The sequence below is a fragment of the Phyllostomus hastatus genome, unplaced genomic scaffold (genome assembly GCF_019186645.2).
Source record: "Phyllostomus hastatus isolate PE091 unplaced genomic scaffold, TTU_PhHast_1.1 phas_scaffold_1066, whole genome shotgun sequence".
In the NCBI taxonomy this organism is placed as follows: Eukaryota; Metazoa; Chordata; class Mammalia; order Chiroptera; family Phyllostomidae; genus Phyllostomus; species Phyllostomus hastatus.
The window spans coordinates 23489401-23506974 of NW_025334004.1; the positions used below are offsets into that span (position 1 = coordinate 23489401).

The 17574-nt window shown below is 41.6% G+C and overlaps 1 protein-coding gene across 1 annotated transcript in view; it reads left to right on the forward strand.

Annotated features, from left to right (window-relative positions):
* The window catches only part of TDRD1 (tudor domain containing 1), a 39864-nt gene that overhangs the window by 20917 nt on the left and 1373 nt on the right, over positions 1–17574 (forward strand). The window contains exons 17-25 of the mRNA XM_045854524.1: positions 3856–3966; positions 4793–4963; positions 6934–7206; positions 7757–7876; positions 10253–10372; positions 13217–13384; positions 14229–14456; positions 15081–15127; positions 15211–15298. Of these exons, the coding sequence (XP_045710480.1) occupies positions 3856–3966; positions 4793–4963; positions 6934–7206; positions 7757–7876; positions 10253–10372; positions 13217–13384; positions 14229–14456; positions 15081–15127; positions 15211–15298 (1326 nt within the window). The remainder of the gene's footprint in view (positions 1–3855; positions 3967–4792; positions 4964–6933; positions 7207–7756; positions 7877–10252; positions 10373–13216; positions 13385–14228; positions 14457–15080; positions 15128–15210; positions 15299–17574) is intronic.

A 17574-nucleotide genomic window follows, 5' to 3' on the forward strand; every position in this document is an offset into this window, starting at 1 on the left:
AGTAGAAAGTAAGTTTCCTATTTCCTCTTCGAAGTTTTCTAAATAGCTTTTCAGAAGTACATACTCTATACATAGGCTTACATAGCTATGCGTATGTATTCCTTTGTATGCAGGCATAGACGGCAAAGTAGGATTATCTGTATATAATTTTTGCAGTTTGCTTTTTTCTCCCATTCTATCTTAGACATCAGTTTACATAGTGTTTTCGCTATTCTTTTTTAATACATTTTCTATTTCGGAATAATTAGAGATTTACAGAAAAGTTCCAAAGATGGTACAAAGAGGCCCTGAGCTCCATGCACCCAGCTTCCTCTGTGGTTAACATCTGACATGATTGCACACCTGTTACAACTAAGACCAACATCGGTGCATCACTATGAACGAAACTCCAGACTTGATTTAGATTTCACGAGATGTCCTTTTCCATTTTCACCAATGGGCTTTTCTAGGATCCAGTCCAAGATGACGTATTGCTGTTGTCTCTACTTTTTTTCATGGCTACGTGGTATTCCACTGTGCAGATTTACCCTAATTTAATTAACCTAGGTGGGATAACTGCATTTCCAAGCTTTATTAGTGTTTCCAAGGACTAGTATTTCCAACTTTTATTAGTAAAACAATGCTTGTACTCTGTAATTTCATTTTGAGAGCATATCCATAGGATAGACTCCTAAAGTTAATTTTTAAGTCAGAGGATGTGTTTGCTTGTGCTTTTGAGAGAGAGCTCTTCAAGAGGTTGACCAAGCTAATTTTCACAACAGTGTATAGGAGTGCCTTGCCCACACTGTTTCTTTTTAACTATATTTTGTTGATTATGCTATTACAGTTGTCCCAGTTTTTTCTCTTTATCCCCCTGTCCTGCACCTTCCTCCCTCCAGCATTCCCCCCGACCCCCTTAGTTCACATCCATGGGTTGTACATACAGGTTCTTTGGCTTCTCCATTTCCTATACTATTCTAAGCCTCCTGTCTATTTTTGCCTACCATTTATGCTTCTTATTCCCTGCACCTTTTCCCCCATTTCCTCCCTCCCCCTCGCCACTGATAACCCTTCATGTGATCTCCATTTCTGTGATTCTGTTCCTGTTTTAGTTCTTTGCTTAGGTTTTGTTTTTTAGGTTCAGCTGTTGATTGTTGTGAGTTTGTTGTCATTTTACTGTTCATAGTTTTTTATCTTCTTCTTTTTCTTAGATAAGTCCCTTTAACATTTCGTATAACAAGGGCTTAGGGATGATGAACTCCTTTAACTTGACCTTATCTGGGAAGCACTGTATCTGCCCTTCCATCCTAAATGAGAGCTTTGCTGGATTGAGTCATCTTGGTTGTAGGTCATTGCCTTTCATGACTTTGAATACTTCTTTCCAGCCCCTTCTTGCCTGTAAGGATTCTTTGGAGAAATCAGCTGAGAGTCTTATGGGAACTCCTTTGTAGTAACTGTGTCCTTTTCTCTCATTGCTTTGAAGATTCTTATCTTTAATCTTAGGTAATGTGATTATGATGTACCTTGGTGTGTTTCTGTTTGGATCCAACTTCTTTGAGATTCTGAATGTTCTAGGCTTGCATGTCTAGTTTCTTTGCCAGATTGGGGAAGTTCTCTTCCATTATTAATGTTCAAATAAGTTTCCAGTTTCTTGGTCTTCCTCTTCTCCTTCTGGCACCCCTATGATTCAGATGTTAGAACTTTTAAAATTGTCCCAGAGGTTCCTCAGTCTCTCCTCATTGTTTTGAATTCTTGTTTCTTCATTCTGTTCCAGTTGGATGTTTATTTTTTTCCTTTTGTTCCAAATTGATTTGAGTCCCAGTTTCCTTGCCTTCACTGTTGGTTCCCTGTATATTTTTCTTTATTTTACTTTGTGAAACCTTCATTTCTTCCTGTATTTTGCAACCATATTCAGCCATTTCTGTGAGCATCCTGATTACCAGTGTTTTGAACTTTGTTTCTGATCGGTTATCTATCTTTTTGTTACTTAGTTCTTTTTTTGGAGTTTTGATCTGTTCTTTCATTTGGGCCATATTTCTTTTTTGGGGTGCACCTGTTACATTGTAAGGGGTGGAGCCTTAGGTATTTGCCAGAGTGGGGCCGCCCACATGGCTGAATACATGGGGAGGGATGAGAGAGGGAACAGTGCCGCTTCTTGGCTCTGGTCCTACTTTCAGTCACTTCCCCTGCTTCCCACAAGTGGATTTTGCCCTTCAGGTGCTGATTCCCAGGTGGGTGGGTTTGTGTACATTCTAGGATCCTGTGGGTCTCTCCAATGGACTCTTCTATGAGACTGGAATTTTTCCCGCCGCCACAACCCCCAAGGGTTTTACAGTCAGGGGTTTTGAGACTTTATTTCCCTGCACTGGGACCATGGGCTGTGGAGTCTGTCCTGCTCCCCAGTTGTTCCTCCTGGTTCCTCTGCACACAGATGTTGGGCTGCCTGCTCTGCTAGCTGCCACCGTGCCCCCCCACCCCCTCGCCGGGCCCTCTAGCCGCCACCTGGCTGCGAGTCCTCTCCGCCCCTCCTACTGGTCTGTATGAATGTTTCTTCTTTAACTCCTTGGTTGTCAAACTTCCATGCAGTTTTTCTGGCAGTTGTGGCTGTTTTTTGTTTTTAAATTGCATGTTACCCTTTTTTGGCCATGCAAGGAAGTGAAGCACATCCACCTACGCCTCCATCTTGTCTGGAAACCCCCCCCACACACACACACTGTTTCTAATAGTGTGCCCTGACTTTCTTATTTTGGCTCCTCTGAAAGGTGACAATTCTAACTTGTTATAATTAATTTTCATTTCTGTTCATGGATCTTTGCTACATATTTAAATGACACTTGTTTTTCTTTTCCTTCTTTTGTGTTCAGACCTTTTTACTTAGCCTTTTTTGAAGTTCTCTGTGGTTCCCTGTGTCTTCAAACCCATCTCTGCTATTTTTCTCAGTGGTTCACCTTCCAACCTCTCTGCTTTGCCAGACTACACTCTCTCTTTCGGAATAATTTGAGATTTACAGAAAAGTTGCAAAGATGCTACAGAGAGTTTCTGTATTCCCCTTACCCAGTTTCCTGTATGGTTAACATCTCACGTAATATTGGTATACTTGTTACCACTGAGAGACTCATCAGGTGTTTTGGCTGCTTAATTCTGTACTTGACCTCAGAGCCATTTCTTCCTTCTGGAACACCCTCTCCTTTTCTCTCAACCATGTCGTACTTCAAAGTTCTGTATGCACCTTTTGGCACACGGAGCTCACCTCCCCGAGTTTCCTTAGCAGGCGTTATCTGTGCCATCCGTTGAGTAGTACTGTGCGTATTGCTTCAGGGCAGCGTGTGTGCAACCTTCCTTTCTGCACAGGTCTGTACACTGTTTCCTTGTCTGGATGCAAAGCACATGCTCTGGTCTCCTGATAACAATGCCACAGTCATGTCACTGTGCCCCGCAAGTCATTGGTGGGGGTTTACTGGGAGTATTAACTGAACAGTGGCTTATTTGCCCAATTGTTTTTGACATTTTATTAAAGATTTTACTTATTTATTTTTAGAGAGAGGGAAAAGGAGAGAGAGGGAGAGAAACATTAGTGTGTGGTTACCTCCCATGTACCCCCTACTGGGGACCTGGCTTACAACCTAGGCATGTGCCCTGACTGGGAATGAAACGGCGACCCTTTGATTCACAGGCCAACACTCAATCTATTGAGCCAAACCAGCCAGGGCTGCTCAACTTTTTAATAAGGACAAGGGAAAAGCATTTGGCATACTTAATAGTTGTTTGGGGATGTACCTGAGATTTTATGATTGAAACATTTTCTAGCTTTAAAGAAAAGTCTATGTTCTGTGTGTTTTTTTAATATTAAATGTTATATGTGTATTGTATTTTTAGCTTTAAAGAAACTCAACGATTTGAACAAATTGCTGGCAGAATTTTGTCAGCAGAAGTTGTCTAAAGACTTTAAGGCAGAAATAGGGCAGCCCTGTTGTGCATTTTTTGCAGGTGAGTGGCTGGTGGTGCGATCCTGACCCTACCAGAACACCTTCTATTTCTTGACATTCAGCCCTTATTTTTTCATTTCAATTTTTATTGCATTTATGGGGGTGACACTGGTCAATAAAATTATATAGGTTTTATCAACCCTTATTTTTAATGTTTATTTCCTTCCTGATGTTGAAGCAATTATTTTTCACACTTGATATTAAATGAATGCTTAAGATGATGTTTTTTTCTTCTCTTTGTAACAACAAACCTCCAAATGATACTTTCATACCTAAACTTTGTTCAACTTTGTTAAATGCTTTTCTTTCCAGAATTTCTGATAACATTGGAATAAGTTAAATAGTGGAAGATCTCTTGACTGAAGATTTATTGTTGCTTCTGGTCACTGTGTACAGATTTATTTTGAAAATAAATTTAATTTCATTGCAAAATGTTTTCTACTATTTATTTTTTATATTATTTTACCAAGGAATGAGTAAAACGATCTGTCCACAGTGGTGAGAGTGTTAGAAGTCTTTCAGATTGACAAACACGTTCAAGTTGACTGTCTTACCTTCACGTTCTGCTTGTTCAAGGATAGGTGGAGCATGAAATCTTTAATTTATATCAGATGTAAAAGTGTGGCACTGTAAACATTTTGGAGATATTCTAAAAACTGATTTTGAGTGCTCTTCTTTTAGGGACTTGTGAATGAAAAACTAAAAGGCATCATCCGTGGAAGAGTGCAGATTTATTAGCTCCTAGACAAATGATGTCTTTTTAAGATAAAATTTCCGGTGTTAACAGAAGGGAATATTCCATGTTATGAACTCTGTGTTAAATCTAGGTGACGGGAACTGGTATCGCGCGCTAGTCAAGGAGATCATGCCAAACGGAAACGTTAAAGTGCATTTTGTGGATTATGGAAACATCGAGGAAGTTACTGCAGATGAACTCCGAATGATCCCATCGGAATTTTTAAAACTCCCATTTCAAGGGATACAGTGTTGGTTAGTAGGTATGATACAGAATAAGAAATATTCTTTACTGTCTTCTAGTACTCAGAGTGCATAAATGTCTAAGTATTACTATCTGTAGTTTTAATATTTTGTGAAGTTTTAATATTTTGTGTAAGTTAGAAGATCCTGTGTTGTAGTATAAAATTTCAAAGTGTTTTTGTAAAGATACCGGCCAGACCTACTGTCGATGTCAGAGTGGGGAAGCAGCTGCTTCCCCATACTTGTGATGGGAGTGAACACCGGTGTTTTCTCATGAAGGCATATTGCTTCTAACAATTTATCCCAGAGAAATAATTGTGGAATTTCACAAAGTTCACCTACAAGGAAACTTATTAATGGAGTAATTAATAGCAAATAGTAATAGTGATAGCAAATAGTATATTTGCTATTATTAACAGCAAATATGGGTTGATTTGCTGTTACTTGCTGTTAATAATAGCAAATCAAGCTACATCATCAGTAAGAGAAGAAGGGTTAAATGACACTCCAGATAATGGACAGTGGTAGCATGGGGTTGCTGTGAGGATTAAGGGAAATGTTCAGAACAGGGCCTGGCACTCTGTTTAACTCTTTGCTGTCATTCTGTGGCATTAAGAGCGATGTTAAATGTGTGTCATCGATATGAAGACCTGTTCCTGATTTACTTGAGGAAGGCAAGTTATAAAAGAGAAGCCGGAGAGCACTGTGACTGAGCGGACAGACTCTGGAACCTGCTCTGATCCCTGTTAGCTGAGAGGCCTCCGGCAAAGTACTTAAACTTGCTGTGTTTTCTGTTTCCTATCTGCGAAATAACAGTACCGACCTCAAAGAGCCGTGAAGAAACAAAGAGCTAAAAATATAAAAAGCTCTTAACAGTGCCTGGTATTCACCCATAATAGCTACTACTGTTATTAAAATTTCTTTACAAAGGAAATATGAGACTATCTGTGCAAGTGTGTGTTTCCATAAAAACTGGAAGGTTGGATACCAGAATGTTAACGGTGGTCATGTCGGGAAACAGACACTTTTCAGTGTTCTTTTGCCTATCTGTTTTCTTCCTACTTGTTTTGCACTAAGTACATTTCAGGTTGTAGTTTTAATGACCATGTTTTATGTCAGTGATCCTTAATATGTGGTCCCCAAACTGGTAGTGGCAACACGAGGACTTGATAAAAATGCAGATTCTCAGTCCCCATCCAAGGCCTGCTGCTAACCTGAAAACTTGGTGGGGCTGTAGCACCTGTTTCAAGAAGCCCTCTGGGAGATGCATATGCACACTCGGAAGTTTGAGAATTACTGTTACAAATAAGTGTATAAGTCACAGTTGTCCATGAAAAATAATTTTTGGCTAAGTAAAATGACATTAAAATTTTTTTTTCTTTTATCAATTCTAGGGAGAGGGGAAGGGAGGGAGAAAGAAAGGGAGAAAAACATAGATGTGAGAGGGAAACATTGACCAGTTGCCCCTGCACACACCCCAACTGGGGACTGAACCCATAACCCAGGCATGTGCTCTGACCAGAAATCGAACCTGCAACCTTTCAGTTTGCAGGATGATGCCCAACCAACTGAGCCACACTGGCCAGGGCTAAAGTGACAATTTAAAATTATGATTAGAAGACTGTCCACAAAGGTGCAATTGTGTGGTTGAGTGACCAGCATAATTGGTCACTCATGCTTGCGTATGTAACAGAACACAAAGGTGGCTTGTAAAAGAAATATTATTTCTATTTTTGCCTGTTGGGAAAATGTCAGGTGCAGATACACTAGTGGGGAAGGTAAGGAAAGATCCTGATCAATGTATTTGCAGATGCATTATTGGTACCTCGGGAATGAAGGGCGTGGATGCAGACCTGAGTGTGGAGAAGGATACTCAGTGTTGCTGATCTAATAATGTGCTTGGCAAGGACCAGGGCCTGGAAACTATTGACGCAAAAAGACTGTACAGCTTGGGCACAGGGTGCCGTTTAATGCTGTTCTTACTTGCCAGATATACAGCCTGGAAACCAGCACTGGACTAAGGAAGCCATAGCACGGTTTCAGATGTGTGTGACCGGGGTGAGACTCCAAGCGCACGTGTTTGAGGTCACTGACAGCGGGGCGGGGATCGAGCTCTCCGACCTCTCCACTTGTTACCCCAGAATAATCAGCGATGTGCTGATTGAGGAGCACCTGGTTTTAAAAGCCAGCTCACAGAAAGACTCCTCAGAAAACAGACCCGTCAACAACCATGACCTTCAAATTGACAACCCGGGACATCAAGGTAACACTTTTAAGCCATTTATCTGTTATTTAAATGTATGTTATCCTTTGCCTTTGTAGGCTTTAAAACATTTTCTATTCTGAATGACACAATTTTCCTGTAGAAATATGCTTTGTGGAAATAGATTAATAATAGACTGTTAAAGCTAACTTAATATTAACTTATTGAAACATGGTTTTATTAAACATTGTACTCATTTTTAATGTTACTTATCAGGTAAACTTGCATCATACAGCTATGTACACCTTAATGTTTGACTACATTTAAGAGTTATATTAAATGTACTACAGAAGTGTAAACATATTACAGAACTATCACAAGACTGCAATAGTTCAAGGATTCTCATTACAGGTTGGACTCTTTTGTAATGCCCACAGAATCACTCAAATAGAATAGATTGTTTTGTGAAAATAGAGATTTTCCTTTTGGGAATTTGGGCATGCTGATACTCTGCGGCTGATGGAGAAATGAGTGACTAGATGTGTTACTGGGAAGGAGCCCTGAGGTGGCTCTCTCTCTCACGGACACCCGGTGTCTGCTGTGTTTGCAGCCGTCCCCGCAGCGGAGCAGTGGAGGACGATTGAGCTGCCCGTCAGTAAAACTGTACCAGCAAGCATACTAGAGATTATAAACCCAAACCTATTTTATGCTCTACCAAATGAGATGCCAGGTAAGACATTAAAATTTGAGGCCTATTTTTGATCATCTTTTTTTAACTTATATTTTATTGTTAATGTTATTACAATTATCTCCATTTTTTCTGTGTGCCTATTTCTTCCCCCCAAGGCATTTCCCACGCTGCTGCCCATGTCCAGGGGTCATGCATATGTGCTCTTGTGCTAATCCTTTCATCCAGTCCCTGTTCCCCTCTCCCCTCTGACAGCTGTCAGTCTGTTGCATGTATCTGCTTCTGCTTCTGCTGTGTGTGTTAGTTTATTTTGTTCATTAGATTCCACACATAAGTGAGATCATACGGTATTTGTCTTTCACTGACTGGCTCATTTCGCTTAGCATGATAGTCTTTGGGTCCATCTGTGGTGTCCCAAAAGGTAAGAGTTCCTCCTCTTTCACTGCTGTGTAGTATTCCATTGTGTAAATGTACCACAGCTTTTTTATCCACTCATTTACTGACAGGCACCTAGGCTGTTTGCAGATCTTGGCTATTGTAAATAACACTGCTGTGAACGCAGGAATGCATGCATTCTTTTGAATTGGTGTTTCGAGATTCTTAGGATGTATTCCAAGAAGTGGAATCGCTGGCTCAAAAGGCAGTTCCGTTTTTACTTTTTTGAGGAAATTCCATACTGTAGCTGCACCAGTCTTCATTCCCACCACAGTGAACTAGAGTTCTCTTTTCCCCACATTTTCACCAGCACGTGTTTGCTGATTCATTGATGATAGCCACTAATCTTTTTTTTTTTAATATTTTATTTATTTATTTTTAGAGAGGGAAGGGAGGGAGATAGAGAGAGAGAGAGAGAGAGAGAGAGAAACATCAATGTGCGGTTGCTGGGGATTATGGCCTGCAACCCAGGAATGTACCCTGGCTGGGAATCGAACCTGGGACACTTTGGTTCCCAGCCCGCGCTCAATCCACTGAGCTATGCCAGCCAGGGCTGCCACTAATCTTTTTAATTGTAAAATGAAAGTGCTTATCTGAACTCATTAGGAATCAGGGAGAGGAGGAGGGTGATGATTTTGTCTCACTCAAGGTTTTAAGGAAGAACTGACCTTGAACACTGCAGACAAATTTGCTTACAGTGCTGGCTGGCAGCTCAGTTGGTCAGACCGCCACCCCATGTGCCGAGGCTGTGGGTTCGGTCGCCAGTCAGGGCGAGTACAAGAATCAGCCAGTGAAGGCATAGATAAGTGGAACAACAAATCGATGTCTCTCTCTCTTGAATCAATAAAAAGACTTAAAAATTTGCTTGTGAAAACACAAGTGTACACATGAGTCGCATGCCCTGCATTCAGCAGCTCTTCAACCTAATCGTGCTAATCTACAGCTTCTTATAACAAAACAATGTCCCTAAGTACTGCATTACTCTCTGTTTAAAAATGTATTCTGTTTACATTGAATTGTCTTTACTAAGTTAACCTTCTTTAACCATTTAAGAGATTTGAACCAAAACTTTATTATATTGGAAGGATACTTTGTAATTTGTGACTGTAGTGTTACTGTATCTTTAGAAAGTTAGAGAAATGTTTTACACTGGACCTAATCATGAAGAGGAGTAGTATATAAATATTTTTAATTTTTCTTTTTTGTTTCACGGAAGTGTACAATTAAGTCTTCTCTTCACTTGAGTTTATCCTTCTAGTACAGAAGGTGAGTCAGTGCAGGTTGGGTGGTGGCCAATCAGAACAGCTTGCAGGCACGTTAAGACAGTCATAGGCACAGCTCAGAGGGAACGCGGTTCAGCTCCAGACCACTGCAGTCAGGTGAATATCACAGTAAAGCGAGTCCCACGAGGTTTTGCTCCCCAGTGCATACAGAAATAATGTTTACACTTTACTGTAGTCTTTAAGTGTGCAATAGCATTATTTCTAATAAGACAGCGTACACATCCTAATTGAAAAATACGTTATTGCTGAAAAATGCTAACCATCATCTGAGCCTGCAGTGAGGGGTAATCTTTTTGCTGATGGAAGGTCTTACTTTCAATTTGTAAAAAGTGCACTATCCGAAGTGTAGTAAAACTAGGTATGCCTATATAGCTCACTCAGTGAGAAGTACACCAAACACTTACAAAAATGCAGCTTATTAACTTTTCATAGTGAATGTCACTAGCGTAACAACCCCAGTCAACAAGTCAGCCCGCCAGAGGCTTCCTTCTTGCCCCCTCCCTGTACTGCACCCCTTCAGCATGCAAGAGCCAATTGTGGTTTTATTTATTCTTTAAGTATATGTTCTAGTACAGACAGGCTTTTTTTTTTAGTAATTAGATTTGACATTCTTTTGAATTTTGACAAATGTAAACATGTACACTATATTTAAATAGTAGTGTTGAAGATATTCACGAGAGATCGTGTTTATATGTTTTAGAAGACCAGGAGAAACTGTGTGCGTTGACAGTGGAGCTGTCAGAACTCTGCAATAGTGCTCAGACGAGCCGGCCGCTCTACAGCCCGCGCGTGGGAGACGCGTGCTGCGCCCGATACACAGGTGAGGTTCCTTTAGGGAGGATGTCAAAGGGAAGACAATTTTCTGTTCTCTTTTGCAAGAGTTTATATGGACCACGCTAATTTAGACGCATGTTTCATTTGGTTAGAGAGAGAAGTTAGAGACAAGGTCACGGGTTCAGTTCAGTTTTTCTCTGCCATAACCGCAGATGATGTTTAAAAGGCAGGGGTACAGGTGGGAATGTGCAGATCCGTCAGTACTCCTAGGTGGACGACCAGCTCGAGGTTACAGCACTCTGTGCGGTGGATCGCTGATGTTCGTGTGCATGCAGAGGGGTTGCAGACCACTTGTGGAACCCTATTAGTGTGCTAAAAACAAGAATGAAGTGCCCTGGGGAGTTGGGCGTACTGGACTGGGCGCACGTTATCCACCTGTCGTTTACCAGTCCACGTTAACAGTTTCCTTTGCTAATGTAAACAACACTGGTAGTGAATTTTGGGGTAGAAGTTGGGTAACTATAAATACCATAGGCTGAACTGTCAGGAATAGACTTCTGGGGCCAAGGGCCATAAATCGTCTCCTAAGTCCTGGGAGCGTGTTGCTCTCCGGCCGTCTTAGAGAAGTGTGCACGTGCCCGGAGTCTGTGAGAGGGCTGTGTCGCCCCTGCTTCCGGTCTGCCGCCCCAGTAACGTTCCCTTTTAAATGTGGATTTACGGTTTTAAAATGTATTCTGCTTATCACCCCAGTTCAGTAAAATTAAATGTATTGTACTTAGTTCTGTCTTTCTTTTATGTGACAACTGGATTGGCACTTTTCTTCCTTTTCTTCCCAGTAGCAATGTGTCATAATTTTTGGTTAGGTTAAGTGTTCCGTATTACTTTATTAGAATTGTGTGAACACCATTCATAGCCTAGCCATACAGTATACTGTAATTACATTTTTCTTTTGCAGCCTTTTTGTTGTCACTAGTGTTCTGTATACTTTCACTAATCATCTCCTGTTCCCTGCGTCAGTGTAAATTCAGCAAACACTTAATGTGCTTTTGTCATCTTCTGTTGTATTGGAGGCATCTTCAGCCTTCTTACCTGCCCCTCTCCAGACCCGAGCTGCCATCCTGGACTTCTCCCTCCCCATCACGGCGGGGGTTGTTTCAGTACCACCCACCTTTGTTTCTTGGATTTCTCGCCCTCCCACCCCGTTAGCCAGAGTCCTCCCTCCCTCATCTCACCTTGCTTTCTGGATCCCTTACTTTTGATTAGCTCTAAGATTTGAGTATATCCCGTTCTCCAGAAGCCGAGAACAGGTACATGTGTAAGATGAACTTTCTATTAATGCCTGTGTTTGAAAAAGTATTTATTCTACCCTACTAGTTAGTGGATTGCTTACTTGGAATAGTTAGTGGATAGAATTCTAGGCTGGAGATCATCTTTCCCTCATAATTTTGAAGGCATTGCTTTTATTGTCTTTCAGCTGTTGGTGTTGCTGGGGAAGAGGTAGATGTTGTTCATATTCTTTTTCTTTCTGGAATTTTAATCTCTTTATCCTTTGTTTTGAATTTTATGTGACTTCAGTATTAGGTGGGCCATTAAATTTAGAATTGCATGAGCTTCAGTTTTGAGAAATTTGCCTGAGTTATCTTTTATTTCTTTGTTTCATTTTCTGTTCTTTTAGGAACTTGAAGTATCTTAATGTTGGACATGGATTCTTATGCCAAATTTTCTCTTTTCTGTTTCATCTTTTTAATGTTTTGCAAGAGATTTCCTTAATTCTGTTTTCTAACTTTTCTTATTTCCTTTTTGATACCGCATTTTTAGTTTCAATAGCTGGTTTGTTTGTTATCTCAACTGTGTGTCTTTCATACTGTCTTGGTCGTGTTTCAAGATTGAAGGCATTTCTCAAAGGATGTTAGTATCATTCCTTTAAATTTTCACAGTCTTCTCCCTCCTTCCTTTGTCTCTGTTTCCTTGAGTCCCTATTCATTAACTCCTTCCATGTAAGGAGCTTTCCTCAAATATTTGGTGATCCCATGTAACACGGGGCGCCACGGAGTTCACTGGAAACTTCCTTCTGCATGGCCAGAGCTTGTGCACTGCTGGCCTTCACTAGAGAGTGATCACACTGCAGTTTTAGGGGACTCCTGGTGGTCGTATCATGAAGAGCTTTTGCCTGGGATGGTGGTCGCCTGCCGGGAGTGCCTAGCTTGTCTGAAGGTGTCATTGGTCACCTCCCTCCTCTGCTCAGCCAGGTGGTCCCCAGGGCAGAGTTGGCCCGGCTCATCCTCTCTGGAGGAGTAGGAGCAGTTGCCTGGAAAGGGAGAGGGCATTCTGAACTTCACTAAAACATATGAATGTAAAACTGATCATTCTCTTTAGCAACTTTAAAAATGAGTGTAAATGTGCTTATAAACTAAAGTCTGTTCGGATGCTTGGGGGGTAACTGCTTCCGATACCCATTCCTCATGTTCAGCTCCATCTTTACTCCTTCTTTTGAATGGTGAGCACCAATTTCTGAACTCGGTTGCCTGGGCATTTGAGGTGCAAGCTGGGGTGCTTTTTAGCTTCCCTGTGGCCAGCTTTGGTTGAGCTCTGCTCAGTCATTTCCATTCATGCATCTGCTTTCTTTCTAGCTTCCCATATCCCATTGTCTCCTCTTGTTCTCTGTCCTTGTGGTTTTATGTCATTTTTATTTTGATCCTGTGATTGTCTTTTTAGTAGGGTCTGAAAAAAGTAGAGGTGATGCTTATATTTAATCTGGATGTTTTGGCCTGAAATCAGATGTCTTGGGGTGAGTTTGTGAGGGATGGAAATGTAACCGTGAATAACCATCTCCAGAGAGGGCGGGGCCGCTGGATGTAGCTTCTTACCTGAGATCCCGCTGTGTTTCCAGGTGACGACTTCTGGTACCGTGCTGTCGTGCTGGCGGCCTCGGAGACCGAGGTGAAGGTGATCTACGCAGACTACGGAAACATCGAAACGCTGCCTCTGTGCAGAGTGCAGCCCATCCCCGCCAGCCACCTGCAGCTGCCTTTCCAAATCATGAAGTGTTCGTTTGAAGGTAGACAGTGCAGCCACTTTCCAGTTTGGGGGTCTCTGGGCTGTTGTTTTGCATTTGTCTTTTCCTGTTTGTTGTATAGCTCTAAGTCGAAATCAAATGGATATGTCAAGTAGAGCTGCCCGGATTTCTAAATACCAAGTAGGGTTTACAAAGAAATATCTTTTTTTCCTTTTTTTCATTCTCACAAAATGATATTCAGTTGGTCCATCTTTACAGATAGTTTCAGAACATCAAGGTTCAGAAATTGTTTCTCCCTAGCTTGCGAAACTAGTGAGTGTCAGGGCAAGGACGACCAGGGGTCGTCTGGCCACTCATATGGAGGTCTTTCATCTCTGTCACCACTCGGTCATTAGAGACTGGCAACATTCAGATGACACTGTTTTTGGCAACCTTATTGTACATGTTATTATCTGTATGTATTCAACTCTTCGGTTGGAATATATATGAAGTGAACTAAAGTATTAAAGTAGAGTTTTACTCTTACTCCTGATTTCTTTACCCAAAGGTGCCCACAGATAATAACACACTGATTGCCTCAGAGTCTGCTTTGTTTTTGACCCGGAGAGTTGGAATATTATTATTGCTTTCTTTTCCCTGAAGGCAACCATTTTTCTGTTTTGGCTCTGTAGGCCTAGATTAGTGCTTGACACATAATAGGGATCAATGAATGTTTATTAAATAAGGTTTTTTTCCCCTAATGCAACAACAGCAGTAGTACATCAAAGCATACTTAAACCTAGCTAAAATCGGAGAGCCTTTCTCTTACTATCCTTAGATAATTTATCTAAATATTACCTTTTTTAAGGGACTTGAAGGTTAACTCTGATATTTATTTTTTCCCCAGGGCTAAGGGAATTGAATGGAAGCTGTTCTCATTTAGTAATAGAGCTGCTAAAAAGTTTCATGTTGAATCAGAACGTGCTGCTCTGTGTGAAAGGAATCACCGAGAATGTCCACACCGTGTCGGTGGAGAAATGCTCTGAGAACGGGGCCGTCAGGGTGACCGATAAGCTGGTGATGTGTGGTCTGGCAAAAAACACCACATCTAAACAGCAAAATGCTTTAGATAAAGGTATTTGTTCCAAACTCAATCATAAGTGTAACTGCAATTAAGAATGGATGTTGTCATTTTAGTTGACCTGATCTTTCCTTCCTCCCGGTGGCCACACTCCTGTCATCCTCCTCCTTTACAAATCCAGTGGCAGGGCCCCCGTTCCTGCTGCTGCCTCAGAGGAACCTTCTGGATGGAAGCAGGCCTCCCAGTCCAGACTTGCCTTAGATCAGGCTCAGCAGCACTGTCAGTAGAATTGGTACCAGGAACTTCAGAAATGTCAGGCATTCCAAGTTACTTCCAAATTACTTTTGATCCTGGTCAAAGTGAGGAAAACCCATACTTTTGAGAGTGGATGTTACGTTTCGTAAGGTAATGGTTTGGCAGGCCTGCTCTCGACCAGAAAGAGGGATCGCATATGTGGTAGGCCGAAGACCTAAAACGTTAGACATATGGGCATTGACTTAGTCAAATCCAGGACACAGGGACGGATGACGTGAAGGCCCAGATGAACAGGTAATTGATCAGGTCCTTTGTGGTCGGAACCCGTGGCCGAGGGGCAGGCCTGCAGGTGTTCCGACCCCACGACTTTTGTTGTTTGTATCATGCATGTGTAACCTCATGGCTTTCTGTATTTGCCTTTAGAAAAGACGAACAGGACGAATTGCTGCTGCTCAGAATTACAGAAACAGGTGCGTTCACTTTCCTTTAAGTGACATTATCCTGCTCACATTTTTTGAGAACTTAAATAATACTACTCTTTCTTCATCCATAGGTTGAGAAACATGAACAGATTCTTCTCTTCCTCTTAGACAATCCAACCAATCAAAATAAATTTATTGAAATGAAAAAACTGTTAAAAAGTTAAGTAAGTAACATTTAATTAGTTTTGCCGCTTCTGTTGCCCCCGAAATGCAGTAGGGCATTTGCAGTCATGTTCTCAGGGTCGAGCTAATGGAGTAGAACACGTCTCTCTGTGAGACTGTGTTTTCTTTTGTGGCCGATGTTCTGCGGTCTGGTTGTGACGTTTCTGCCGTCTCCCCGAGTCTTATTTCCTCCAACGCTACGAACGAGCCTGAGTCCAGGGTGGATCCGGGTGCAGCCGCCGCTCCGTGGCGGTGGTGGATGTTGATGTGTGGAGGGGCTGGTGGAGGTCGTCGTGAGGTGGAGTTAGCCTGAATCCCTCGTGTCCAGGCGTGAGACTGACTCTCGCTTGGGCCCACAGCTGTGACAGCGCTGAGCACGTGTTGTGAGGAGGATCTGTGGGGTCGAGAGTGGAAGAGAAGCTGCGCTGATGGTGTGTTGAGTTTCAAAACAAAACATACTCTCTTCTGTTGCCTCTGGTGGTTGTTGTGGTTAAAAGACAATATTGGTGAGTTTTGAAACACTAGTTCCTCTGTAATTGTCCCCTGCTAGTCAGTCCCCTGTTACTGTCTGGGATCCTTTGTTCTAAGATGGCCTTCAGAAGTTACTGTACTTCATGATCGATAAGTGGCCAGTTAGAACTTCTGATCAAAATGAAGCCTTTATCACTCTGAGTCAGTAGAATTCCAGCCAGGAGGAAAGGGCTCTGACTTACTGCGTGCAGCTACATCAGACCTTTTGCAAGCAGCTCGTGCTGGTCTCTCTGCGGGTCTCTGCGTCATGAGAGCCTCAGGTCGGGACCTGCGGGGTCCACTGTTCTGTTTCTGCTCCTGAGCAAGCATGATGAGTTCTCAGGTGAATGGGTTCTCAGTATGACTGATGAGTGCAGGATCAAAAGTGTTGATTCTCATGATTTATTTCCTTTACAAGTTCTAGTTTATTATTTTTTTTTACATTTGCTAATCTATTTTTATTTATAGTTTACATTTAGCAAGTGCTTTTTATTTTTGTTAGAATATTTTATTGATTATGCTATTACAGTTGTCCCATTCTTTTCTCCCTTTTCTCCCCTCCATCCTGCACTCCCCTCCCTCAAGCATTCCCCCCACTCCCCTTAGTTCACATCCACGGGTCGTACATGTAAGTTCTTTGGCTTCTCCATTTCTTATACGATTCTTAACCTCCTCCTGTCTATTTCGTACCTACCAACTATGCTTCTTATTCCCTCTGCCTTTTTCCTCCATTCTCCCCCTCTCCCTCCATGTGATCTCCATTTCTGTGATCCTGTTCCTGTTTTAGTTCTTTGCTTAGTTTTTGTTTTTAGGTTCAGGTGTTGATAGTTGTGAGTGTGTTGTCATTTTACTGCTCATATTTTTTAATCTTCTTTTCCTTAGATAAGTCCCTTTCATATTTCATATAATAAGGGCTTGGTGATGATGAACTCCTTTAACTTGGCCTTATCTGGGAAGTACTGCATCTGCCCTTCCATTCTAAATGATAGCTTTGCTGGATTGAGTTATCTTGGATGTAGGTCCTTGCCTTTCATGACTTGGAATACTTCTTTCCAGCCCCTTCTTGCCTGTAAGGATTCTTTGGAGTAATCAGCTGAGAGTCTTATGGGAACTCCTTTGTAGTAACTGTGTCCTTTTCTCTGACTGCTTTTAAGATTCTTATCTTTAATCTTAGGTAATGTGATTGATTATGATATACCTTGGTGTGTTTCTGTTTGGATCCAACTTCTTTGAGATTCTGAATGTTCTCGGCTTGCATATCTAGTTTCTTTGCCAGATTGGGGAAGTTCTCTTTCATTATTAATGTTCAAATAAGTTTTCAGTTTCTTGGTCTTTTTCTTCTCCTTCTGGCACCCCTGTGATTTAGATGTTGGAACATTTGAAGTTGTCCCAGAGGTTCCTCAGGCTCTCCCCATTAGTTTGAATTCTTATTTCTTCCTTCTGTTCCAGTTGGATGTTTGTTTCTTCCTTTTATCCTAAATTGTTGATTTGAGTCCTGGTTTCCTTCCCTTCACTGTTGGTTCCCTGTGTATTTTTCTTTATTTTACTTTGTATAGCCTATTTCATAGATTTCACAGATTTTGTATAATCTGTTTCATAGACTGAGGAACACGCAGTGGCAGAACTTCTGGACTTTACTGCTAGCGCCAGTCAAGTTAACTTGTGTGTGGTTTTACTTTTTATCTGTGTGATAGGCCTCTTTTTGTAAAGATGGTGGGAGTACTTACACACACATCTTCAGATGAAACCTATATTTTCTGTTG